The sequence below is a fragment of the Aegilops tauschii genome, chromosome 1 (genome assembly GCF_002575655.3).
Source record: "Aegilops tauschii subsp. strangulata cultivar AL8/78 chromosome 1, Aet v6.0, whole genome shotgun sequence".
NCBI classification, from domain to species: Eukaryota; Viridiplantae; Streptophyta; class Magnoliopsida; order Poales; family Poaceae; genus Aegilops; species Aegilops tauschii.
This window is the reverse complement of record NC_053035.3, coordinates 489457433-489483625: the sequence shown is the minus strand read 5'-3', so window position 1 is coordinate 489483625 and position 26193 is coordinate 489457433. Positions and strand designations below refer to the sequence as shown.

At 50.6% G+C, this 26193-nt stretch overlaps 2 protein-coding genes across 2 annotated transcripts; one reads left to right on the top strand and one right to left on the bottom strand.

Annotated features, from left to right (window-relative positions):
* Positions 1-3178: 3178 nt before the first annotated feature.
* LOC109759802 (uncharacterized) lies at positions 3179-7229 on the top strand. Its single transcript, XM_020318641.4, has 2 exons — positions 3179-3581; positions 6221-7229. Exons 1-2 carry the CDS (start codon positions 3307-3309, stop codon positions 7095-7097), a joined length of 1152 nt encoding a protein of 383 aa, XP_020174230.1. The 5' UTR covers positions 3179-3306; the 3' UTR covers positions 7098-7229.
* Positions 7230-7426: 197 nt separating this feature from the next.
* Positions 7427-11744, bottom strand: LOC109759801 (protein INCREASED PETAL GROWTH ANISOTROPY 1). Its single transcript, XM_020318640.4, has 6 exons — positions 10307-11744; positions 9190-9321; positions 8912-9093; positions 8724-8835; positions 7760-7894; positions 7427-7672 (listed from the first exon to the last, which is right to left on the bottom strand). The coding sequence occupies exons 1-6, from the start codon at positions 11492-11494 to the stop codon at positions 7544-7546; spliced, it is 1878 nt and encodes a 625-aa protein (XP_020174229.1). The 5' UTR covers positions 11495-11744; the 3' UTR covers positions 7427-7543.
* Positions 11745-26193: the final 14449 nt, after the last annotated feature.

Sequence of the window (26193 nt, the reverse complement as noted above, 5' to 3'; positions counted from 1 at the left end):
CTACTCCAGTGAAGGGATGGTCGCTGTTGCCATCGCTATCACGACAAAAACCGCCCTCCCCTTTCCCTTCATGGGCGATAGCTGTGACTTCATTAGTGGTGATGTCTCTGTTGTCTCCGCTGGCTCGACAAATACGATGACCAGGGAGGAGGACACATTGGTGGGAGTCGTCAGGGTTTTCGGAGAAGGTGAAGAGATCAGTGGCTAGAAGAGAATGCGCGGTGGCGGCACTCCGCTGGAGCAGCAAGGAACCGGTCGTGTGAAGTTCCTGCGGTAGCCTTGACGAACGAGCCAACAACAGCGGTGAAAGCCGAAACGTACCAAACAGAAAACCGGTAGCCATATAAAACGATCTATCTAGCATGCCAATTCAGCACGAATAAGTGGGTCCGACCAGTGAGAGCACCTAAAAAATTAAGAGTTAAACAGTGACACAAGTTTAATTAAATCAGGATTGCTAAATCTCAGTCGACTGAGACTTAACGAAGTCTTACTCGATGCTATATTCGTGTGGGAGATCCGTGCAAAGATTTCTTTTAATTTTTTTTCTTGCTTCTTTTTTATATATATAGTGTGTCACTTGACAAGTCCTAGTCAAGTGATATCTAGCCATATCCTAATTAAATTGAGTAAAAATATGAAAAAAAAACTCCTAAATCTATCTATTAATAATAAAGGAAGGTTTGTTTCTCCACTTTTTTTTCATCATCAGGTCCTTTCGTAATCGTAAGTCAACTAATTTTTCGTCCGTCGTTCGAGCATAGAGCGCGTACGAAATAGAAAAAGGAAAAGGTGCAGGGTGGGAGTCGATCTCCCGACCTCCCACTTTTTCACAGTGACCACAACCAGTAAAGCTACTTCTCAATTGTGTTGGAAAATAGAGTTAGTACCTACTTAACGCGAACAAATTTATGGACCCTCTATCCCGCACATGGGCCGATGTTGGGCCTGGTCTGCAGCAAAAAACAATTATTCCTGCAGGAAGGACAAAGCTGACTAAGCTGCCTTACAATTATGTTAAAAAAACATGCATGTTTCTAAATTAATTATTCCTGCATCGCTTTTTTACATCAAATCCCACCAATTTATATACATATTGAGTTGTACTAGAATCAGCAAGTAGCAATCAGAAGATCAAATATGGATTCAGATTGAAGGACGAGAAACACGCATGGCCTGCGCACATACACACATGCCAAAAGAGTTCAGGCTGGGGCCGCATGCCTATGAGGAGCAATTGAATCGTGGAGCTTATAAAATGAACAAGCATGGAGTTTTAGGCACACAAGTTTGTTGCTGAATGATTTTCAATTATTAAAAATCTGTACAATATCAGAACACTTCTTACTTACAGATTTTGCTACTTATTGTGATTTTATATTATCATATGAAATTTTGTTTTATCTGATGAACAGTAATAGCATTCTATGCCTAAAATCATAGTTTGGGAATCTATCTCTTTGCTATCTCATTTTCCCTTAGTTGAAGAGACAATCGATCACCCCCGCTCTATTGTATAATTTTTTTCATGCATTTCATTACATGAATGTTTCAGTTATATATTTAATAATTTACGTAGAAACCTAAATGTATGAACTTTGCATACTCTACACCAGGTATAGGGGAATATTTGACCCACAAAAAATGGTATGAGGGAATATTTACATTATTAAAGTGATTGTCAAATTTTATTTTGTATTCAATAGTGGCTTAAGCTATCTCCTAAAGCTATTATAGATGTGCCTTGGAACTCCTACAATACTCAGACGGCTTTTCGAGATTGCTACACGGTAGACACATTTACCAACCACCCCCGGACAAAAACAAAACTAAAATAATGGAAATTTTAACATTTCTTACAACATGAGGCAACCTCCATCATTCAATATCGAATCAAGACGAGCAACTCCAGGTAACATGAACTTCTTTAGAGAGTCATCGAAAGATCGCGCGATAGAGAAAGAGAGTCGTTCTAAGATGATGCAGAACACAGAGACATATATGTAGGGTGGAGGAAGGAGTAATTCAACAGTAAAATAGGTCGGCATTGTCGCCTGATGTACGTGATAGTAAGAAATATATGTGATAGACACAGTTGATATCGAACCGTAGAATATGTATCCTAAAGATTTGTCACACAAAATTGGTATTGTGCAGTAGAATATGCATGTCCCGTTGCAACGCACGGGCATTTGTGCTAGTAGAAAATAAAGCATGCACGTGTCCGTACGGTTAGCCTAGCCATTGGTAAGGTCCAACACATGCTCGCAAAGCACACTACGCATGGTAAGTAAAAATAAAAGTTACAGGATACTCCACTAATCAAGTGTGCTCACGTACGCTCGCTAGCTGGGTTAATGCTCCACCGACCGAGCCGCCCTACCTTGTCATGATATGATCACCACCACGTACCAGAGTTTCGTGGAAGCACTTGCGTTTTCTTTCTCGAATCAGTGGACCCATGCACGCTGCACGCATGCATCCTCAAGCTAGATTACGGACGTCGATGAGAAGTGGACGTGCACTATACATTGTGTTTCTCCACGTACACACGTAGAGTCACGCCGTCACCTTACTTTCTTTTTCTTCATATATATATCATGCGTGCGATGAATTTTTGAGCTTTTTTACGTCTTCGTTTATCAGCTGGTTCGATCAATCTTGAATTGAATTGAATGATACCTAACCACCCTAGCGAGGCTCTCTAATCATCATCAAATTGAGTACTACTCTAGCTAGATGGTAGTGTACGATGGTTGCATTTGAGTTGAACTTGATTTCCTCCGTAACGGAAACAGCTGGCCTAGTACGCAGGAGGCGATCGAGTTCGGCCACGTTATGAATGCCACACGTACACAAGTTTGGAGCTGGTTGAGCCGAAAACAGATGAAGCAGTGCTACTGCCACCGTTTTGGTTGTCCTTGTGGTTGGCCTAAGTTCAGCCAGGTAACACATGGTTTAACGACGCCGTTCAGGCAGCCAGCCATGAGTGTACTACCCAATGTTCCGGTGCACCGCATCATAATCTACTACAGTGGATCGACCGCCGGAGTGCACGGCCACGTACCACCCCCCGGCGGCGCGACGATAGCTGTCCGGCCGGTCATGGCGGCGCACCCCCGCTTATAATCAACCAGCCTTTTCGTGCTACCGTGCATGCATGCCCAGACCCTCCCTCTCCACCCACACCCACCCAGGTGCTCTGCTCTACACGTCGGCCGAACCCAGCCCAACTTTCATTTCTTCTTCCCCCGCCAGAAAACACGTACCCTCCGGAGCTCTGGTCGGGTGGACCTCACGTGGACGATGGGAGAGGTGGCGCCGGTGGGCGACGGCGACGGGGCGGCGATGAGGAGGGCGGTGAGGCGGCTGAGCCTGGGCGCGGCGACGGAGGACGAGAGGGCGGAGGCGGCCCGGGAGGTCGGGAGGCTGGCGCGGTCGGATGAGCGGACCAAGCGCGCGCTCCCGGAGCTCGGCGTCGTGCCGCCGCTCGTGTCCATGCTCGCGGACGCCGGGGCAGGCGCCGGTGCGCGTCTGGCCGCCGCGCGGGCGCTGCTCGAGCTCGCCAGAGGCACCCACAGGTCAGTCAGTCACTGCCTCCCAGCTCGCCGCCGCCGCCGCGAACTCTCGCCGTGTCGTCTGTCATGTCGTGTCCAGTATGCTACGATCCATCCCCTGCCCCATGATCTTCCCCGTGCTAATCGTCCGGTGAATTAGCAAAGAAACCAACCGATCGAGCAGTGTACCACGGTCGTCCTTGCATGCTCCGCGACATGAACACAGTGTTTTCGCATGTGATCTTCTTTTTTTCCTCCTAGTATAATTCCACGGAAGGCACTAACCCAGCCTTGACAATGACACAGTTTTTTCACATGCTCTGCAGCCAGTGTCGCCATGCACAATTAGTCGTCGGCCACAAGAATTCCTGAACATGCACAGCATTTTCCTTGCATATTAGGCGAGGCGCCCGTGCTAACCTTTGGCTGTTCTTCTTGGAGACTAGTGTTGGATTAGTTGCGGTGTCAGAGAATCATATGCTGACTTTGAGAGGAAATGTCAGCACCCTATCCCGACTCCGCATACAATAATTCATTTTTTAGAGTAGTTCGTTGGATGATGATTAGGCAGGCCAGACGTAGGTACAATGTTTGGTAGCAGGGTTGCTGCAATTTGACTTGTGACGCTACATACCAAACTGTGCCATCTAATATTAGTTCTATTCATTCATTTCCCTTTTCTCCACTCTCCTTCAATGGAATTCGTACCTAACTATAGTAACCACATGTGCCCCGTTTGGATAAGATATGTCAAGCAGAGGCTAGAGGAAGTGGATGTTATGATGATGGAGACCTTCATGCGTTTTGCACCTACATCATCCACGCCCCCCCACATACACAAACATCGTGCTTCAGTTGAGTGGTGAGACTGAAGTGCACGATACGACAGTGATCGACAAGGGTTTTCACTTTCGGCGAGATGGCGATCAAATTCACTGAAATTCAGTAATTTTAGACACCAGCATATTTATCTTTCGGTCAAAATATTACAGCCATTTCAGTTGTGCACAAGAATTCAAATGAATTTCAAAAATTCAAAACAAAGTCGCTGAAACTAAATCTTTATGAAACCGAAATTCAAAACCATGGCGCCAAGTGCCGTGCCTAACGAATCCCAGCTGTGCACGAAGACCCCATGACCGAGTCTACGCACCAAAGGGGGAGGTGACAGGGGTCGGCCCATCTAAACAGCACTTATTCGACCCTCTCGCGAAACCCTTCCCTCCCGCGCTGCCACCCGAGAGGCGGCCAGGGAGGGCGCCCAGATCCTCCCGTCGCCGGCCTCCCCTCCTCCTCCCGCACCCTCGCACCGGCGCCAGCGGCGGCGGGGCTTGTTTTTCCTCCGCGCGATGGGGCGGCGCGGGCATCTTCATCGAGTGCGGGCGCGCGGCCCCCTGGCGGGCGTGGAGCTACGTGGTCGGCTGCGTGGTGGTGCGCGCCTCGCCGCGGCGGCCGGATCCGTCCGGCAGGCGGCGCGGGCCGTGGGCGGCGGCTGGGGCCCGGCTTCGGGCTGCTGGCGGCTGCGTTGGGTCCTCTCCATCGCGGGCGTGCGGCTCGGCCGGTGGCGGTCCGGCGACCTGGTGGTGGTGGGCGGTGGTGCGTGTGGTGGTGGTGCTTCCACTTGGCGGCTCTCTGTGCGGGGAGGAAGGGGAGTGGCTTGGACAGGGGCGGCGGCGCCAACGGCGTGCCGGCTGCAGCGCGAAGGCAGGAACTTTACGGGCCTCGGAGATCCCGGCCGGGCCTGTGCGGCCACGGGCCTGGTATGTTCCTGCTATTGCGTCCGGTCAGCTACCGTCTTCGAAGGTGGAGGTGGGGCCCTCCCGCGTGCCGACGGTGCTGCTGCCCGAGTCCCGGCTCCTCTTCTTCATTGTGCAGGCCATGCTTCACGGTGCCGTGGTGAGACAGTGTGGGAAGCTTCGTGACCGGATTGCGCAGGGTGGGGGTCTGTTTGGTGGCGAGCTCTGGAGTGCCTGAGGTGGAGGTTAGGATCGGGAGAAATCCCTGTTGGCTTGGCCGACACCGACGCGGTGGCGCACGTGGATGTCGTCGGACCTTCCTGGAGGGCGTCGGGGCTACCTTTCCTCTATCCTTACCGCGTACCGGGGAAACCCTTGGCAGCAGCGTCGTCATCGTCGCGTCCCTTCTTGGAGGTGTTGATTGATACCGGTGCTTCGGAGGCTCGGAGCTTGGTGGGCGATCTCCAGTGGGTGCATCGGCCACGAGGCTTCTTCGTTTTTTGTCGATTCACCGTTGTCGGCATTTGTTTCTCTTGTATTTTCTCTTTTATTTTTTTTGGGCGTGACAATGCTACTTCCGTCCCAGCACCTATCGTTGGATGTCTCGATTGGTTGCTTTGTATACAAAGCGGGGAAACCCTTTTTGGGTATCGAGTCTACGCACGCAGAACCCATCTAGCTAGTAATTTGCTTGCTCCAACTAGTGTTTGGTATATTAATCCCATTCCCACATTTCTCAATCAGTTCTTCTTCCTTGTATTTTTTTTCCATCAAAATTTCTTAGAAAACAAATCTAACCACGCCATAAGAGATCTTGTGCTCAGCAGATGCTAGAACTATTAATCTCTTTTTCAGTACTTGTGTTGTGTGATCGTGGCACGGTTGATCCTCTGAAGAAGCATGCTACTGTTGATTTTTGGTTTTCAGAAACAAGGTGCACATAGTGAAGGCCGGCCTGCTCAAGAAGCTGCCGAAGCTCATGGACCTGTCAACAAGCCACGACCTCGCGCTCCTCCTCCTCTCCGTCTCCTCGCTGGCCAACACGGACTTCCCGCTCTCCACGGCCGACCTCCTCCCGTTCCTCGTCGCAACGCTCACCGCCGCCGACGTCCCGGCCGACACAAGGCTGGCGTGCCTGGCCGCGCTCCGCAACCTCTCCGCCAAGCTCAAGCACGTCCGGGCCGTGGTCACCAGCGGCGCCGTGCGCGCGCTCCTGGCGCTCTCCCTACTGGAGCGGACCGAGACCACTGCAGCGGAGGCGGCCCTGGGCGTGCTCGCGGACGTGGCATCGGCGAGCGCGGCAGGGAGGCGGGAGATGGCGGAGGACGAGGAGGCGCCCAGGGCGCTGGTGGAGGCCATGGCGCGGCACGAGAGCGCGGGGTGCCAGGAGCACGCGACGTACCTGGTCATGGCGCTCGCGCACGGCGGCGGCGGCGGCCGCGCGCTGCGGTGGCGGATGCGCCAGCTCGGCGCCGTGCAGGCGCTCCTCGAGGTGTCGCTGCTCGGGAGCCCCCTCGCGCGGAGCAGGGCGGCCAAGATCCTGCAGTGGTTCAAGGACGACGGGCAGGACAGGATCAGGGCGCACTCCGGCCCGCGCATGGAAGCCGCGGCGTCGCAGCCGTGCCATGGCAACGACGGCGGTGCCGACGGGACGAAGGCTTGCCGGAGCGCCGTGGACAGGATAGTGAAGCAGAGCCTGGACATGAACATGAGATCCATCATGCGGCGAGCCACGGCGTCCGTGGACATGACCAACGCTAAGCAGCTGGTGGCCAGCTCTAGCTCCAAGAGCTTGCCTTGCTGAACAATGTGCAAAGTGCTCAATTCTCCTTGTATGTTTCTTTGTAGTTTGTCAAAATTTGCCACCGATTTTCATCTTAGCATGTAAAATCAGATAGATACTCCCTCTGTTCCTAAATATAAATCTTTTTAGAGATTTTTATATGCACTACATACGAATGTATATAGACGTATTTTAGAGCGTAGATTCACTCATTCTGCCCCGTATGCAGTCCATATTAGAATCTTTAAAAAGACTTATATATAGAAACGGTGGGAGTACATATCATCTAAGCGGGGTCGCCCTTTCGCCGGTGTTCACAAGTTATAGCAAACACACAGACTCTGCAAGACTTCAGTGAGAACAAAGAAGTGTTCATTGATGATAAATTGTGTGAAAGTGTTTTCGTTACAGGAAACATATGGACTTTCCTCTGACAACGAACAGTATATGGTAGGTACTCTCAGGTCTCAGCTTCTGCCAGCGGCGAGCCTTTGCTGTTGCAGGTGCTGCTGGTCGCGCTGCGACTGGAGCGCGTTCGCCTTCTCCTTGATCTCCTGGAAGGCCCGCATCGTGTCGCCGTCGAATCCACCCGCGAACTGCACGAAGCGATAGAATTGAGCACCATGTCCGTGCATGGGGATAAGAGTGAGTGTATGAGAAAGTGGAGGAGCTGTGGGGTCTACCTGGTGTACTCTGAAGGCGAACCGGACTCCCTGAAGCATGAGCTCTTCTTCGTCGGGGCCGCCTTGCGTAGCCTCGAGCTCGGAGGAAACCCTTCTCAGATACTTCCTTGCCAACTTCACTGACTGGATTTTGATCTGCAGCATCAAGACATTCAACTTGTTAACCGAATGCCATTTTGTTCAGAGAAACTAGTGGTGACTGTCACTTGCTACTCATGCTCAGCTTACAGAGCTTTTTATCCAGTAAATTTACAGACCAGTTGTGAGCTACCTAGGAAAATAAACATTTTCGTACCCAAAGTTGCAGACCAGGATCATTGCCCAGTTTAAGAGCAGAATCCCAATGGAGACAATGCACATGTAGCAGGTACGCAAAGGACATTTTTCAGAAAGTTTATGAATGAGAATATTAGCCTAGTAGCAGCAGCTTCGACAAATGAACAGATGTTGGGTACACTTGCGCATAGCGAGGATCAACTCAAAATATTCTATCCTACTGAAAATCCATCTGCTACATAAAGAACTATCTAGTATCTAGGACCAATAGTTAGATGGCTTGATGCCATTTGTTTGCCTTTTTGTTTAATTTCCTGTGACGGTTGTAAATACGGTAAAAGAAAAATCTAGCACCAATATGATCAGTTCGTTCAGATTTGCGTCTTAGTCTCTGAAAGGGGTACTATCGTTATTTGCCACTAGTCCCTGCGAAAAACAAAAAACAAATTCACTACATTCGAACACCGACACAAGCCATGGCATTCTCAATGCGCCGAAATCAGCAGCTTCTTGGTGCCAAGACCATGTGCCATATAGCTAATATTATTCAAATGATTGATCCATATTGGTACCTTCCTACCTAGTGCATCATTCTATACTGGGGCTAGGTTCTAACAAGAAATTATGCTTGTTCAAATGATTGATCTGTCTGTATGTCTGTCATGTGCTACCAGAGAACTGAGTTTACCTGACTGACGATTCCGGTGTCCTGCATCCACTCCCATGGGATCTGGTACCCTCGGTACCGGTTCATGGCGCCGTCGCGCACACGGGACAGGCTGTACACCCCATGCTCCAACCTGCCAACAACCATGAATGATGATTTGCTCATAGGTAGAAGAAGATGAATGGTAGTACAGGAAGAGGACGGCTTACTTCTCAAACAGGGCCTGCATCTTCTTGAGAGCAGAAGCGCAGGGCTGCCGTGGATCGTCGCAGAACGCGGCCGCCTCGGCCTCGACCTTCTTGAGGTCGCGGTAGCCGAACGCCGCCTCCCGGAGCGCGTCCGCCTTCTGCTCCGGCCAGTCGAAGTGCTTCAGCACCGCCCGTTCGTCCACCTGGAATTGAAAATGCATCAGCCACCAAACCCGTTACAAGAATCACTGAACTTGGGACGACGGAGGGAGCCGGCGAGCTTGGTGGTTAGCACGTACGAGGCGGGAGAGCTCGACGTCGAGCCACTTGACGAAGGTGACGACGTCGTCGATGTCGGCGAACGCGGCGCCCTCCACCTCCTTGATGAGGAAGCGGATGAAGTCGCCCTGCCTCTCCACGTCCGACCTGATCTGCAACCCCACACACATCAAACATTCCGTCAGGCTTAATCAACCATTTCCCCCATCAATCAAATCAAACCAACCAACCAAGCATGATCAACAGCTTTTAGGCAAGCAGTGGCACATGGTTTGATTTCAATTCAAACTCTGCTCGCGCGGCTCTCAAGAGGAAATGGCGCGAAGCAACAGTCAAAGCTTCAGCACCACCTGGCTCCAACGGCTAGTAGACAGACAGGTCCACGAGACTGCGCCGCAGCTGACCGCTCCAGCAGTGCCACGCCACTGCCGCTACCGGTAATAATTTTTGAAAAAAGAAGAAAATCTCTCTCTCTGGTCAGCGTGCTCCTCCGTGGGCCCTACGAGCCAGTCTGACAAGGAGCAACTTTGGATCCTTTGCTATGCCCTGGATCCACAGCAACCAATGCTGCCATGCCATTGTTTTTTCCTCTTCTTTTTTTTTGTTCCCAACCGAATTGTCCTATCCTAGTGAGTTGAGCTCCTCCAAAACCCACAAAAATCCAAGAGAAAGAAAGAAACGAACGCGTGCGTGAGAGGGGTGGGTTTCTCCATGGAATGCGGGGTGGCGAGCTCGAGAAAGATGAGCAGGGAAAAGGCCGCTGTTTCTCTCTTTTCACCTCTGTATTCATCTGTATGTTATTCAGCTGCATTTATCTGCATCTGTATGTTGGTGTGTGCCGTGTGCCTGTGAGCGTGCACAGTTCGCGCACCAAAAGACGATAACTTTCTGGTGCTGCGTTCTTGTTCAGCACCGCGTGCAAAGCAACCACTCTTATCGGCGACTGATTTGATCCATCCAACTAGCGGTTGGCAGCTACTCCGCGTCGGTTCTCGCGAAAGCCATTTTTCGGTTTCAGATTTTGTCTAACGCGACGATGATTCGGAAGAAAATGAAAGTAAACGAGAACGAAATGTATGTGATTGAGAACGAGGGGCAATGTGCGACTGTTTTGGGTGGATTTTGGGCTGGACTTACCGCGATGAGGTGGGAGGAGCGGTTCTCGATCTCGCCGATCATGTCCCGGGCGTTCGCGGCGCCGGAGCCGCTCGTGCCGCCGGCCTCGGGGCATGCGCCGCCGCCGCCGCAGTCCCTCTTGGAGTCCCGCCGCATCAGCGAGTGGTAGAACTCCACCACCTCGGGGACGCGCCGCACGCACGGGCCCGAGAGCGGCGGCGGGGGAGGCGGGGGCGGGGGCGCCGGCGCGGCGCCGCTTGAGGTCGACGGGGACGAGCTCGCGCTCGCGCTCCGGGTTGCTCGCGCCGGCATTGACGGTGGGGGCGGCGGCGGTGGCGGGGGTATCGGGGGCAGCTTGGAGAGCTCCGGCTTGCGGCCCGTGGATGCCGCCGTGTCGGACGAGCAGGACGGCGTCGATGAGCCGGATGAGGACGAGTTGGCCGGCGAAGCGCGGGATGAGCCGGAGAAGTAGGACTTGGGCTTGGCGTGTGCCGGCATTGGCGGCGGCGGAGGTGGTGGTGGAGGAGGAGGAAGAACGGGCTTGCTCGCTGGCTTAGCCGCCGTGTCGCCTCCTCCCGCCATGGAGCCGTCCGACGACGAGCAATCGTCGGCGCCACCTCGCTGGGGCCTCGCCATCTCCGCCATCCGCCTCTCCATCTCGGCAATCCTCTGCTCTTTACTGGAGACATTCGCCACGGCGGCGTCGAGCTCGGCGCGGAGGCGGGCGTTCTCGGCCTGGAGCCGTGACATGGCATCCCTGCACCGGCCGAGCTCGCTGCTCTTGGCGGCGAGCTCGGTCTCGAGGAAGGGCACGATGACGACGGTCTCCTTGAGGATCTTGTGCTCGAGCAGCTCGGTGCGCAGGCGGGACTCGCGCTCCTGCAGCTCCTCGACGAGGCGGGCGAGCTCGGCGGCCTCGGGCGCCGTGGCCGCGCGCGCCGGCCGCACCTGCGCGGAGGAGCGCGGGAAGTAGACCCCGAAGGAGCGCGCGAAGGAGCTGCCGCCGCCCTTGCCCCCCGAGCTGGGCGGGGCCGGTGAGCCCGAGGGCCGCCGCCCGGGCGTCGGCGTCTGCGGCCGCGCCGCCGCCGGGACAGGGGCGGTGTTCTGCGACGGCGCCGGCGCCGGTGCCGGTGCCTTGCGGGAGGATGTCTTGGGCGTGGCCGGGCTGCGCTGGAAGCCCATGGCCGCCTTGACTCTGCCGGCCACCATTGCTGCGTCCGGCCGTGGAAGAATACGAAATGGGCAGCTAGGATTGCGCCACGGACATGCTCCTCCTCGCGCGGCTTGCTGGCTTCACTCCGTGGCCGTGCGAGTCGTGTGTGCTTCTGGTTGGCAGCTGAGCGGCGAGGTGAGGTGTGGGGGTGTCGAGCTCGAGGACGGAGGGAGGAGGGAGGTGGGCACGGCGTCCGAGGAACGGTCTCTGGGTGGTGGCTCGGTTGGTCTGAGCGCTGGGGAGTGAGGTGGCCGGCCGGCCGGTCTGAGCGGTAAAATACTCGAGGAGCTGGTCGGGGAGTGAGGTGAGGTGGTGGAATGTGAACGTTGGAGCGTTCGATGCACGATCTGAATCTGGAACTATCTATCTATATCTATGCTACACATCTTGACCTTTTTCGCTTTGCATATCCCGTTTTCTCAACAGCTCTTTGAGGTGTAGATTACTCTATTATTATCATCGGTTGATCAGTCTCGGCAGGCAGAAAAGTGTAGGGTTTATCTGCTTTACTGCCGAGTGGTAGCTTTTTTCTGTTGCTTCTGGTGAGTGTCGCGGAGTGACTCAACTCTACTACACCTAGAAGAAAAGGTCTCGGGTTTGAAGTGGATTTGACCAGGACCCGTTGGCGTGGTGCTCTACAATAATAGTACATATATACTATGAGACTACATTTCATAACGAATCTGACAATATTGATTTCGCATTATAAATGTTGATCTTTTTTGATATATTTGGTCAAAGTAGAGATATTTTGACTTTGAATGAAACTTGTATAAATGCAGGCTAAAAAGAAAAATAGAGAGTAGTAGTCTTGAGGATGTCCGTTTTGCTTCGGCGTGCTGCTGCTTCATTGATGATCCTCCGGAAGACGACGACATCCAGAGTCTCCTGCTTTTATTTACTACTGCTACTACGTGCGTGTGCTTCGCATCACATTAAACTCTTGAATCTTCTGAAATCTTTGCAAAACGCAGGACGTAAATCCCTGGGACGGACGGACGGACGGAGGATGCGACGGTTGGCGAGTGGTGCATCACTGTATGTATATCTGGCCCGGGCCCATGCCCACGCCAGTCAAAAGGAATTATTTGCCGTGGTTAGCCCCAACCGGCTGCATCTTTTTATATTGATAGATCAACTTATAACAAGAAAATACAACGGGTATATAATACATACACATATACATAGAAAATACAGCTCTAACACCCCCCTCAATCTGAACCGTCGTGAACAAGGTTGAGATTGGAACGAAAACGACGAGGTGTGAGCTGAGTAGTAGGCTTCGTGAATACGTCAGCCAACTGATCGCCAGTGAAGATGAACCGAACATCAAGAGCACCCAAAGCAACCCGCTCACGCACAAAGTGAAAATCAACCTCGATATGCTTCGTGCGGGCATGAAAAACTGGATTGGCATATAAGTATGTGGCGCCAACGTTATCACACCACAAAACAGGAGGGTGAGAAAGAAACAGACCAAGCTCCTTCAACACCGACTGTATCCATATAGCCTCAGCAGTGCCATTGGCCTAAGCCTTGTGTTCTGCCTCGGTACTAGAACGAGAAACCGTGGGTTGCTTGCGAGAACTCCAAGAGACCAGGTTGGATCCAAGAAAAATGGCAAAACCGCCGTAGAACGGCGATCATCAGGACAGCCCGCCCAATCTGCATCAGTGAAAATACTCAGCCCCATAGAAGCGGAGCGCCGGAAACGCAAGCCAGTAGACACAGTGCCTCGGATATATCGAAGAATTCGCTTCACTGCCTCATAGTGAGTGATAGTAGGCTGCGACAAGTATTCGCACACCTTGTTAACAGCAAAGGACAAGTCAAGACGTGTCAGAGTGAGGTACTGGAGACCCCCAACAAGACTCCTGTACTTGAAAGTATCCTCGGAGCTCAGCGGTTGTCCTTGATCTCGAGACAATTTTTCGAAAGTAGACATGGGAGTAGTAACAGACCGACATTGCTCCATGTTGGCCCGGTGCAAGAGATCAAGAGCATATTTGTGTTGTGTCAAAACCAGACCCGCGGAACTATAAGTGACCTTAATACCAAGGAAATACTCCAGGCGCCCAAGGTCCTTGATAGGAAAAGAACCAGAAAGAGTGGTAACCAGGTTCTCAACAGCAGACGAAGAGGATCCAGCCAAGACGATGTCGTCAACATAGACGAGCATATATATGATAACCCCATGATGATCAAAGATGAACAGAGAGGTATCGGCCTTGCTAGCAACAAAACCGAGCTGATGAAGCTTGTCACTCAAGCGGGCATACCAGGCACGAGGCGACTATTTGAGACCATAGAGAGCACGCTGCAGCTTGCAAACATACCGAGGGTACCGTAAATCCTCAAAACCGGGGGGCTGCTGCATATATACTTCCTCAGACAGAAAACCATGAAGGAAGGCATTACTCACATCAATCTGACGAAGACACCAACCGCGAGAGACAGCAAGGGAAAGCACCAGGCGAACGGTGACTGGTTTAACCACAGGACTGAAAGTATCATGATAATCTATCACTACTAGGAAAATGCTTATAGATAGAAGTTTACCAGTAGCGTCTGTTTATGACTCCACGTTACTAGTAGTTAGTAGTAGCACTGGCTATAAAGAGCGCTATTGGTATCTGTTAGCAGCAGCGCTTGTTACCTAGCCCCACGCTACTGCTAAGTGTAACACACCACACCCCATATCAAAAAATAGCAGCAGCGCTTGTCGTCCAACCGGCGCTACTGCTAGTTTAGGATCTATAGCGCCTGTTTACCTAAGCGCGCTACTGCTAATTTTTCTATGTAACATTTTACCAGTAGCGTGTGTTTATGGCCCGCGCTATAGGTAGTGCAACACTAGCCGTAAATATTTTGCAAGCTGCCATAGCAGTACCGCGTATAGGTGACCCACGCTACTGCTATGCTCGCCAGCCACCTACCACCTTTCCCCTTCTTCCCCCTTCCTTTCTCCCCCTTTCCTTGCACCTTGCTTGTTCCTTTCAATGCTCCCCCTCCACCACCCCTCCATTAGAGCTCTCCCTCCCCCTCTTCTTTGCCCTCCACCACCCCCTCTTCTTTGCCCCTCCACCACCCCCCCTCCGTTAGAGCCCTCCCTCCCCCTCTTCTTTGCCCTCCACCACCCCCCCTCTTCTTTGTGCCCTCCACCACCACCCCCTCCATTAATGCCCTCCCTCCCCCTCTTCTTTGCCCTCCACCCCCTTCCATTAATGCCTTCCCTCTTCTCTCCCTCTCCTCTCCCACTATCTCCCTAGCTCTCTCTCTCTCCCTAGCTAGCTAGTTAGAGCTATATATCTAGAGCTACTAGGTAATTAAGAAGAAAGGTGCTCGATATCCCTCTCGACACATAGGCGAGCAAAAAAAGGTGTTTGTGTGGATAGGACCGAAACTATATATATATGGGTGATATGAGAATATATGTACCGAATTGTGTGTGGCATAATTTGAGTTGCCTACATTGTGTATTTGATGAAATAATGTGGGTGACATGAGTTGCCTATGTTTTGCCGAAATGTCGATTCAATTCCATTTCGACGAATTTCGGGCAAACTCAATATGTCCTATGTTTAGGGAAGGTCATGCCGAATTTTTGTATGAATTTGATCCATGCATGCATATATACGTGGTTATAATATTTGCTCCGCACGCAGGTGATCATGAAGGTCAATGGAAGGATGGTGGAAAGATACTGGCAATCCGCTCTGGATGACATGTATGAAAAAAAGACTGAAGGATGTTTTATGCCCATGTCAAAAATGCAAAGGAATAGTCAGGCTCGACCCCTTTGAGGGTGGTACATTCAAGGCGCACCTGCTCATGCATGGTTTCATGCATGGCCATACTCGGTGGATAAGTGTGTTGGGGATCGTAGCAGAATTTTAAAATCTCCTACGCATCACCAAGATCCATCTATGGAGTATACTAGCAACGAGGGGAAAGGAGTGCATCTACATACCCTTGTAGATCGCGAACGGAAGCGTTCAACTGAACGGGGTTGATGGAGTCGTACTCGCCGTGATCCAAATCACCGATGACCGGGTGCCGAACGGACGGCACCTCCGCGTTCAACACACGTACGGAGCAGCGACGTCTCCTCCTTCTTGATCCAGCAAGGGGGAAGGAGAGGTTGATGGAGATCCAGCAGCACGACGGCGTGGTGGTGGAAGTAGCGGGGATCCCGGCAGGGCTTCGCCAAGCACAAGCGGGAGGGAGAGGTGTTGCAGGGGGAGAGGGAGGCGCCAGGGGCTGTGGTGTTGCTGCCCTCCCTCGCCCCCCACTATTTATAGGGGTCCTGGGGGGGCGCCGGCCACCCTGGAGATCCCATCTGAGGGGGCGGCGGCGGCCAAGGGGGTGGCTTGCCCCCCAAGGCAAGTGGGGCGCCCCCACCCCTAGGGTTTCCAACCCTAGGCGCAGGGGGAGGCCCAAGGGGGGGCGCCCCAGCCCACTAAGGGCTGGTTCCCTTCCCACTTCAGCCCATGGGGCCCTCCGGGATAGGTGGCCCCACCCGGTGGACCCCCGGGACCCTTCCGGTGGTCCCGGTACAATACCGATAACCCCCGAAACTTTCCCGGTGGCCGAAACTGGACTTCCTATATATAATTCTTCACCTCCGGACCATTCCGGAACTCCTTGTGACGTCCGGGATCTCATCCGGGACTCCGAACAACTTTCGGGTTTCCGCATACTATTATCTTACAACCCTAGCGTCACCGAACCTTAAGTGTGTAGACCCTACGGGTTCGGGAGACATGCAGACATGACCGAGACGCCTCTCCGGTCAATAACCAACAGCGGGATCTGGATACCCATGTTGGCTCCCACATGTTCCACGATGATCTCATCGAATGAACCACGATGTCGAGGATTCAATCAATCTCGTATACAATTCCCTTTGTCAATCGGTACGTTACTTGCCCGAGATTCGATCGTCGGTATCCCAATACCTTGTTCTATCTCGTTCCCGGCAAGTCACTTTACTCGTACCGTAATGCATGATCCCGTGGCTAACTCCTTAGTCACCTTGAGCTCATTATGATGATGCATTACCGAGTGGGCCCAACAAATACCTCTCCGTCATACGGAGTGACAAATCCCAGTCTCGATCCGTGCCAACTCAACAGATAATTTCGGAGATACCCGTAGTGCACCTTTATAGTCACCCAGTTACGTTGTGACGTTTGGTACACCCAAAGCACTCCTACGGTATCCGGGAGTTACACGATCTCATGGTCTAAGGAAAAGATACTTGACATTGGAAAAGCTCTAGCAAACGAACTACACGATCTTTGAGCTATGCTTAGGATTGGGTCTTGTCCATCACATCATTCTCCTAATGATGTGATCCCGTTATCAATGACATCCAGTGTCCATAGTCAGGAAACCATGACTATCTGTTGATCAACGAGCTAGTCAACTAGAGGCTTACTAGGGACACGTTGTGGTCTATATATTCACACATGTATTACGATTTCCGGATAACACAATTATAGCATGAACAATAGACAATTATCATGAACAAGGAAATATAATAATAACCATTTATTATTGCCTCTAGGGCATATTTCCAACAAAGTGAAGATGATGATGATGATGATGATGATGATGATGATGATGATGATGAGGACGTTGACGGGGCAGGAAATAACGACATGGGGCCACCAGACGAAGAGATGACCGATTATGTGCCCGAAGAGGAAGACAACCTCGGAGATGTCGATGGCGAAGAGGCAGTTCAAGGCATAGAAGACGCGGACACGCTGCCGTCTTCGTCGCTACTAAGTTCAGCCATGCGGGACCCGCATGTTCGAGACCTGCTTTGCAAGAAGACGACTAGCGACAGAGCTGCTTCTAGAGAGGAGGCCAAACTGGCGCAACTAGAGGTTGACTCGACGACTCCTTTGTATGATGGTTGCAATCCCGAGGTGACCCGCTTGAGTTTCACACTAGAACTTCTATAGACGAAGGGAAAAAACAAATGGACAGATGCAAGTCTGGATGAGCTTCTGAAGTATCCAAAGAAGGTTCTTCCCGCGGGAAGCTTGTGTCCTACTAGTGTCGAGGAGGCAAAGAAAATCGTGTGCCCTCTTGATCTGCCACACATTAGATATCACACATGCATCAATGATTGCATCATATATCGGAACGAGCACGCGGAAAAAACCATCTGTCCAAAGTGCAATGCTTCACGATATAAAAAGGCCGAAAAGAAAGCTCCACAGAAAGTTGTATGGTACTTTCCGATCACTCCGCGTCTACAGCGGTATTTCGTAGATCCTAAGGAAGCAAAGCTTATGCACTGGCACGCGGAGAGGGTGAAGCCAGATGACGGAGATGAGCCGAAGCTGAGACACCTCGCAGATGCTAGCCAGTGGAGAGCATTAAATGCTGAATTTGATTTTTTTCGCAAATGATCCAAGGAACATCGTGCTTGGCGCTAGTAGTGATGGAATGAATCCATTTGGCAACCAGAACACCAATCATATCACATGGCCCGTGTTTGTATGGATGTACAACCTCCCCCTGGTTGTGAATGAAGGAAAAATACATACACATGGCTATGCTTATTCAAGGGCCAAGACAACCAGGAAATGATATAAATCTGTATCTCGGGTTACTGAAAGAGGAGCTACAGACCTTATGGACAACACCGGCCAAGACATGGGAAGCAAGCAAAGGAGAGTATTTCTACATGAGAGTCGCGCTGATCACGACGGTGCAGAACTATCTCGGTTACGGCTATCTCTCCGGCCAGGTGTGCCACGGATATTGCGGATGCACGAGGTGCATGGATGATACAACTTCTCTACAGCTACCGAAAGATGGCGGGTCTTTGAAAATCGTGTACAAGGGGCATCAAAGATGGCTCGAGAAGGATGACCCGTGGAGAAAGCGTGGAGATCTATTCAATGGTAAGGCTGGGCATCGAGGTCCACCACGTAAGTGTAGCGGTGCAGAAATATATGAGTTATTGAAGAACTGGGAAGAGTGCCCCTCGCGGGGAAAGACGAAGAAAAAGGTGCCGGAGCCCCTGCTGAAGGTATGGAAGACGAGATCTGTTTTCTGGGACTTGGAATACTGGCCCATACTCGAGACGCCTCATAGCCTTGATCAAATGCATATCACAAAAAATATCCTTGAGAGTTTGCTTGGAACATTGATGAACATGCCGGAGAGGACCAAGGATGGGCCGAAGGCAAGAAAAGACTTGGAATTTTTGAATATCAGGAAAGATCTCCAAATGCCCGGTAAAAGGTCGTCAGAGGAGACGGAGACGGAAGATAGGGGCAAGAAAGTAAACAAGAAGGAAGAACAATATTGCCCCCCCCCTCTTGCTTCACCTTAGATCCGAAGGAGGTCGATCAATTGTTCAAGTGCCTTGCCGGAATCAAAGTTAGTTCCGGATACTGTGGGAAGATAAGCAGATATCTCGACACTAAGAAAAAAAGGTTCAGTGGGATGAAGTCTCACGACTGTCATGTGGTGATGACGCAATTACTCCCAGTTGCACTTAGAGGGATTATGGACACACATGTGCGTGAGACGCTTACTGACCTATGCCACTTTTTTGATGCTATCTCTCGAAAGTCGATCAGTGTGAAGCAACTCCATAGGCTACAGGAAGAGATCGTTGTCATACTGAATGAGCTAGAGATGTACTTCCCGCCCGCGTTCTTTGATGTCATGGTGCATCTATGTGTCCACATCGTGGACGACATCATCGACCTAGGGCCGACATTCCTACACAGCATGATGTCGTTCGAGAGGATGAATGGGGTCATCAAAGGATTCGTTCGTAACATGTCCCGTCCAGATGGATGCGTAGCCCAGGGATATCTGACCAAAGAGTGCATCTCTTTCTGTGAGAGTTATCTAGTAGGTACCGGATGTTGGGGAACGTAGCAGAAATTCAAAATTTTCTACGCATCACCAAGATCAATCTATGGAGTACTCTAGCAACGAGGGGAAGGGGAGTGCATCTACATACCCTTGTAGATCGCGAGCGGAAGTGTTCAAGAGAACGGGGTTGATGGAGTCGTACTCGTCGTGATCCAAATCACCGATGATCCTAGCGCCGAACGGACGGCACCTCCGCGTTCAACACACGTACGGAGCAGCGACGTCTTCTCCTTCTTGATCCAGCAAGGGGGGAGGAGAGGTTGATGGAGATCCAGCAGCACGACGGCGTGGTGGTGGAAGTAGCGGGATCCCAACAGGGCTTCGCCAAGCGCTGCGGGAGGAGGGAGATGTGTCACGGGAGGGAGAGGGAGGCGCCAGGGCTTAGATCTTGCTGCCCTCCCTCCCCCCCACTATATATAGGGCCAAGGGAGAGGGGGGGCGCAGCCTTGGCCCTTCCTCCAAGGAAGGGTGCGGCCAGGGAGGAGTCCTTCCTCCCCAAGGCACCTCGGAGGTGCCTTCCCCCTTTAGGACTCTCCCCTTTTTTTTCTTATCTCTTGGCGCATGGGCCTCTTGGGGCTGGTGCCCTTGGTCCATATAGGCCAAGGCGCACCCCCTACAGCCCATGTGGCCCCCCGGGGCTGGTGGACCCCCGGACCCCTTTCGGCACTCCCGGTACAATACCGATAAAGTGTGAAACTTTTCCGGCGACCAAAATAAGACTTCCCATATATAAATCTTTACCTCCGGACCATTCCGGAACTCCTCGTGACGTCCGGGATCTCATCCGGGACTCCGAACAACTTTCGGGTTACCGCATACTAATATCTCTATAACCCTAGCGTCACCGAACCTTAAGTGTGTAGACCCTACGGGTTCGGGAACCATGCAGACATGACCGAGACGACTCTCCGGTCAATAACCAATAGCGGGATCTGGATACCCATGTTGGCTCCCACATGCTCCTCGATGATCTCATCGGATGAACCACGATGTTGAGGATTCAATCAATCCCGTATACAATTCCCTTTGTCTATCGGTATGTTACTTGCCCGAGATTCGATCGTCGGTATCCCGATACCTTGTTCAATCTCGTTACCGGCAAGTCTCTTTACTCGTTCCGTAACTCACATCATCCCGTGATCAACTCCTTGGTCACATTGTGCACATTATGATGATGTCCTACCGAGTGGGCCCAGAGATACCTCTCCGTTTACACGGAGTGACAAATCCCAGTCTCGATTCGTGCCAACCCAACAGACACTTTCGGAGATACCTGTAGTGCACCTTTATAGCCACCCAGTTACGTTGTGACGTTTGGTACACCCAAAGCATTCCTACGGTATCCGGGAGTTGCACAACCTCATGGTCTAAGGAAATGATACTTGACATTAGAAAAGCTCTGAGCAAACGAACTACACGATCTCATGCTAGGCTTAGGATTGGGTCTCGTCCATCACATCATTCTCCTAATGATGTGATCCCGTTATCAACGACATCCAATGTCCATGGTCAGGAAACCGTAACCATCTATTGATCAACGAGCTAGTCAACTAGAGGCTTACTAGGGACATGGTGTTGTCTATGTATCCACACATGTATCTGAGTTTCCTATCAATACAATTCTAGCATGGATAATAAACGATTATCATGAACAAGGAAATATAATAATAACCAATTTATTATTGCCTCTAGGGCATATTTCCAACACCGGACACCCTGTTGTTGGTTTGCCCGTCAACAAGCACTGTGGAAGGCTCGAAGGCGAAGGTCACACCAACGGCATAGGGATGTGAATGTGTTACGCTCGGGCCGACAAAACGACCTTGACAGGGCAAACTTAGTAGTGCTACAACAGCTAGATGTGCTAGAAGTTTTCGTGACACTGCACAAAGAGACCATTGCAAAGAAGTACCGTGACCGTGGGGTGCACAGGACGGACGCTGAAGTTATTAGAGAGCACAACTCCACTTTCTTGCGTTGGTTCAAAGAGCGAGTTCTGGCTAATCCCCCGGAAGAGGGCTATCCGAACGGAATGCTCATATACGCCTTAGCACATGGCCCCTCGACCAATCTCGCGACTTATCAAGCATACGATATCAATGGATACACGTTCTACACGGAGGAGAAAGATATAATCAGTGATGACCAAAACTCAGGGGTGACGATGGAAGCCATGACCGGGAATGTAATTGAAAGATATTACGGAAGGGTCGAAGAGATATGGGAGCTTAACTACTCTGGATTGCATAGCACGATGATGTTCCATGTCAGATGGGCTAAGAATGTACAGAGAGAAAACTGACATTTCACTACCATGTGTAGGTACCGTCAACGCCATTGCCAAAAATGAGCCATGGGTACACGCTAAACACGTGTCACAATGTTTCTCCATAATTGATCCGATCAATCCCAGTCGTGTTGTCGTGAGGAGAAGCAAAAGGAGCATCGCCAGAATGGATGCACTCGCCAACGAGGAAGACTACGAGCAGTACGGTGATCCGATGAGGGAAGATGACGCTGTTGACGATGAAACATACGTCAAAAGAAGAATGAAGACTACATTACCTATGAAAGATTGTAATCCCTGGAGAAGGACTGTCACGACCATGGGCTCAATTATTCAACAACAAACAAAAGAGGGAAGAAGATCAGTCTGAAGCGTCGTCGTCGCCCAAGCTGACAAACTAATCCACAAATTTTGTGTGTGTCTATTTTGTATACCGCCATTAAAGGTCAAATGATGTAATATATATTATACTAATTATTATCCGGAGGGTAACAGTGGTATTGCTCCAACGACAGACCAAATTAAAGGAAGGAAAGTGCAAAAGAAAGATAAGAAAAAGAAAAGTGCAAATGAAAGAAAAAGAAAAAGAAAGGAAGTTTTGCAAAATGAAATGAAAGAAAAAGAAAAAGGAACTAATAAGTTGTGGAAAATGAAATGAAAGAAAAATAAAAATAAAAAGGAAAGAAGTTTTTGGAATATGAAAAATAAAAATAAAAATAAAAAGAGTAATACAAATAAAAAGAGAAATACAAATAAAATAAAAAGGAAGGAAGTTTGTGGAATATGAAAAAGAAAAAGGAAAAGAAAAAGAAAAAGAAAAAAAGAAAAAGAAAAAAGTTAGCAGTAGCGTTTTGGCAAGGGCAGCGCTATAGCTAAGAAGAAAAAAAGAAAAACAAGAAAAAAAAAGTTAGCAGTGGCACGTTCTGGCTAGGGCAGCGCTATAGCTAAGGAAAAGAAAAAAAATAGCAGTAGCGCGTTTTGGGTAGGGCAGCGCTATAGCTAACTTAGCTATAGCGCGTTTTGCCAACACGCGCTATAGCTAAGTTGCCTACAGCACCAGTCCGCTAGCTCCTATCTCTTTCCTCTCTCTCACTCGCCGCTCGTCGATCCCCTTTTCTCTGAGAGAACCCACGCCGCCGCCCACGCCACACCGCCCACGCCACCGCCCACGCCGCACCGCCCACGCCGCCGCCCACGCCGCACCACCCATGCCGCCGCCCACGCCACCGCCCACGCTGCACCACCCACGCCGCCGCCGACGCCGGACTCGACCTCAGTCCCGACCTCGACGCTGGCCACCGACCCCTCTCGCTCCGGTACGGGCCCCCGCCCCCTCTTCCTTCCTCTCCCCGGGCTCCAATCCCGCCCTATGCGGCTCTCTCTCTCTCTCTCTCTCTCTCTCACTCTCTGACCAAATTTGGTCTCTGCAGATCAACAAGGCTCAGCGACCCCTCAGCCCCGGCGATCCCGACCACGACGCCGACTTCCTCAACCCCGACGACGCCGACCCCCTCAGCTCCGGCGACCCCGACCCGGCTGACTTCTCTCTGACCAAATTTCACTAAGCACTTCTACCTCCTGTGAGAAATAGCCCCTCTCCTACTTCTAGCATTATGTTAGACTTTCAGTAGATTTACAGTGCATTTGCAGTAGATTTGCAAAAATGTAATTCACAGTAGAATTACACTGTAAAATTAGAAATTTTTACAATAATTTTTGGAACAGAGAATAGGGCTCTGTTTGGAGGCAATGTTGTGTGGATATTGTAGCCAAAATGAGGTCCCAACCTCTTTTTTTAATACTGCCAAAATACTTTAAAAATACTTCGCAACCAACAGGGCCTAGTAAGTTAGAGGGTTACTATACATTATGTTAGACTTTAGAAAAAATTATAGTAATTACAGTGAAAACTTAGAATTACACTGTAGAATTACTATAGTTACACTGTAAATTACATAGAATAAATGCCAAATGTATTTACTACTTGAATTTAGACTTTAATTACACTATAACTTTAGTAAATAGAGTATAGATATTCAGTTGAAAGTGGCACATTACTGAAGTTAAAAAGAAGAAAAGAAAACACTGAAAATTATAGTGTTTGAAAATGAGGATTTTTAAATGAAAATGAAAATTAGCTTATGTTGTTGTCCATTTTGAAAATGAGGATTTTTAATGGAAGTTTAGTTTAGATTGATTGCTCTCCATTTGTTACTGCCACTATATGTCTGTGCTTATTTCTAAACAAATCACTTGACATGCATGTGATGACACACATCACTTGACATGCAGATGAGTATGTGAAATTTTCTTGTGAGGGCTGCATCTCCGTGATTGTTAGTGAAATGCTACTTCAGCACATAGTGCTTATTGTCATTTGCAGGGAAACCGATTGCGAGTGACCTATATTTTGCCGGAAATGTTGATTCATTTCCATTCCGGCAAATTTCAGGCGCTCTATATGTGCACTTTCTAGCAAAGGTCATGCCGAAATTTTCCGTGAATTTCAGCATGACTTGTGCTAGAAAGTTGGACATATCGAGTGCTCGAGATTTGTCACGATGGGAATGAAACGACATTTTTGGCCAAACAAGGGTCACTTTTTTTTCATTATTCACTTTATTATATAAAGCTCGATAATTAAACGACTACGACATTGAACCCTAGGAAACATGACGACACCGATGAGGCCGGAGGTTCTCAGTCCCAATTAGGTCGAGCACACGCCTACCTCGACTTTCTGGCGGATCAGGAGAGACAGCAGGCTTGGTGTCAGGACCCCCATGTCATGACGGATGACGACGGTGGTGGCGCCGGCGCCGACACTGATGCCACCAACGACACCGGCACTGAGACTGGCGCTGATGATGTTGCTAACTACAGCACGGAAGGTGGGACCTCCCAAGCGAGTGAGGGAAAGAAGGAAAAGAGGGCACGACGCCCAAATGAGATCGGCACTGGAAGACTGGTGGTCACGGCGGTGCACCCTGGCGAGTTCGAGCTAATAGAGCCGCGGGAAGTGGCAACGTGTTACGGCAACCAACTAGCATGTATCCTACGAGATACAGCTAACATCAACACCACGAAAATACGAAAGAATGGAAAATTGAAGAAGCTGCTCCTAACTAGGTTGCACGCAAGATTCCTGTTCCCCGGTCGGAATGACAATGTCGACCCATGGGATGATGATGCCATGAAAAAAATCAACAACAAAGCCCTAGGGAAGTTCAGCAACGCATTGAGCGCTTGGAAAACTAGGGTGAAAAGGCGATTGAAGTAGACCATGAAACCTACGCCGAGATTGTTGCAGAAAATCCGAAAATTACAATAGAGGACTTTGAAAAGTTCAAGGAGACTTGCAATGAAGAAGCTGCCAAGGCCAGGTCGGAGAGAGGCAAGCAGCTGCAGGCAAAGAACATGGGGAACCACCGCCTTGGAAGTCGTGGTTACACGGGAAAGAGGCCCGTGTGGGCTAAGGAGGACGCAGAACATGAACGTCAGGGGATCCCAGACCCATTGGCTGAGTTCACCAACCAGCAGGAGCACGACTTCATCAAGGCCCGATTCTCATGGGACCCCAAAAAAAGGTTTTTTTTTTCACCGACGGGCCGACTAGGAAATTCATGAGATTACTGGTAATTATCCTTTTACCACCTTACATATTAGCTTCTAATCAATGAAGTCTACTACATTCTAGTCGCATTCGTAAATGATTCACGGTCAATTTTGCAGAGAGAGCAACACAAGCTTGCGGCCGAAAGCGACTCGTCAACTCAGTCGACTCAGTCGTCGGCAAAGTACAAGTGGGACAATCCTTTCAACCGGGCCATGAACATAATGATGGGACACCCGCCTGGCCAGCGGCCGCAATATGGACGTGTGCACGACGCCGGGGATGGCGCCACGTGGAAGTACTATTATAGCGAGGACCCCGAGGCCAAAAGACAGAGAAAGAAGTTCGGTCAAGTGACTATCGACGAGAAGGTGGCGCGGGCGATGGAGAAAGCAAAAGCTGAGACCAAAGCTGAGATAATCACTGCATGTAGAGATGATATGGTGGCTACCTTTACAAGCTTCATTCCAACTGTGGTCACATGGGCGCAACAAAATCCAAACGCGCCACCAAGTGATTTTCCCATGCCCAGCTTCACTGGGAGCAACTCAATGAACACCGCACCCATACCCGTACCTAGTATGGCAACCGCACCCGCACCTCCTCCAGCACCTGCTCTTGCACCCAGCTGTCACAGCAGCCCTAGCTCCGTCTCTGGCTTGAATGTCGGCCCATTGACATTGGCTGAGCTCGAAGCCCTCACGGTAAATACGCGTCGCACCTTCATCAACTCAATTAATTAATTAATATTCAGTTGCCGTTCTTTTTGGATCTCTGACGCTGCACGTATATGTCTTTGTAGGCTGACTCCACTCCGTGCACCCTCCTTTACCACATGAAGGGCGGGTTGGTGGATGTGGGGAAGGGTACTATAGTGAAGCCCA

What these genes read in the sequence shown, in the direction of transcription:
- LOC109759802 (XM_020318641.4), top strand. Translation starts at nt 3,307, where the DNA reads ATGGGAGAGGTGGCGCCGGTGGGCGACGGCGACGGGGCGGCGATGAGG. An exon ending in CTCGCCAGAGGCACCCACAG is followed by an intron (nt 3,582 to 6,220) that starts GTCAGTCAGTCA and finishes TTTGGTTTTCAG; the next exon opens with AAACAAGGTGCACATAGTGA.
- LOC109759801 (XM_020318640.4), bottom strand. Translation starts at nt 11,494, where the DNA reads ATGGTGGCCGGCAGAGTCAAGGCGGCCATGGGCTTCCAGCGCAGCCCG. An exon ending in ACGTCGAGCTCTCCCGCCTC is followed by an intron (nt 9,094 to 9,189) that starts GTACGTGCTAAC and finishes TTTCAATTCCAG; the next exon opens with GTGGACGAACGGGCGGTGCT. An exon ending in TCGCCTTCAGAGTACACCAG is followed by an intron (nt 7,673 to 7,759) that starts GTAGACCCCACA and finishes CGCTTCGTGCAG; the next exon opens with TTCGCGGGTGGATTCGACGG.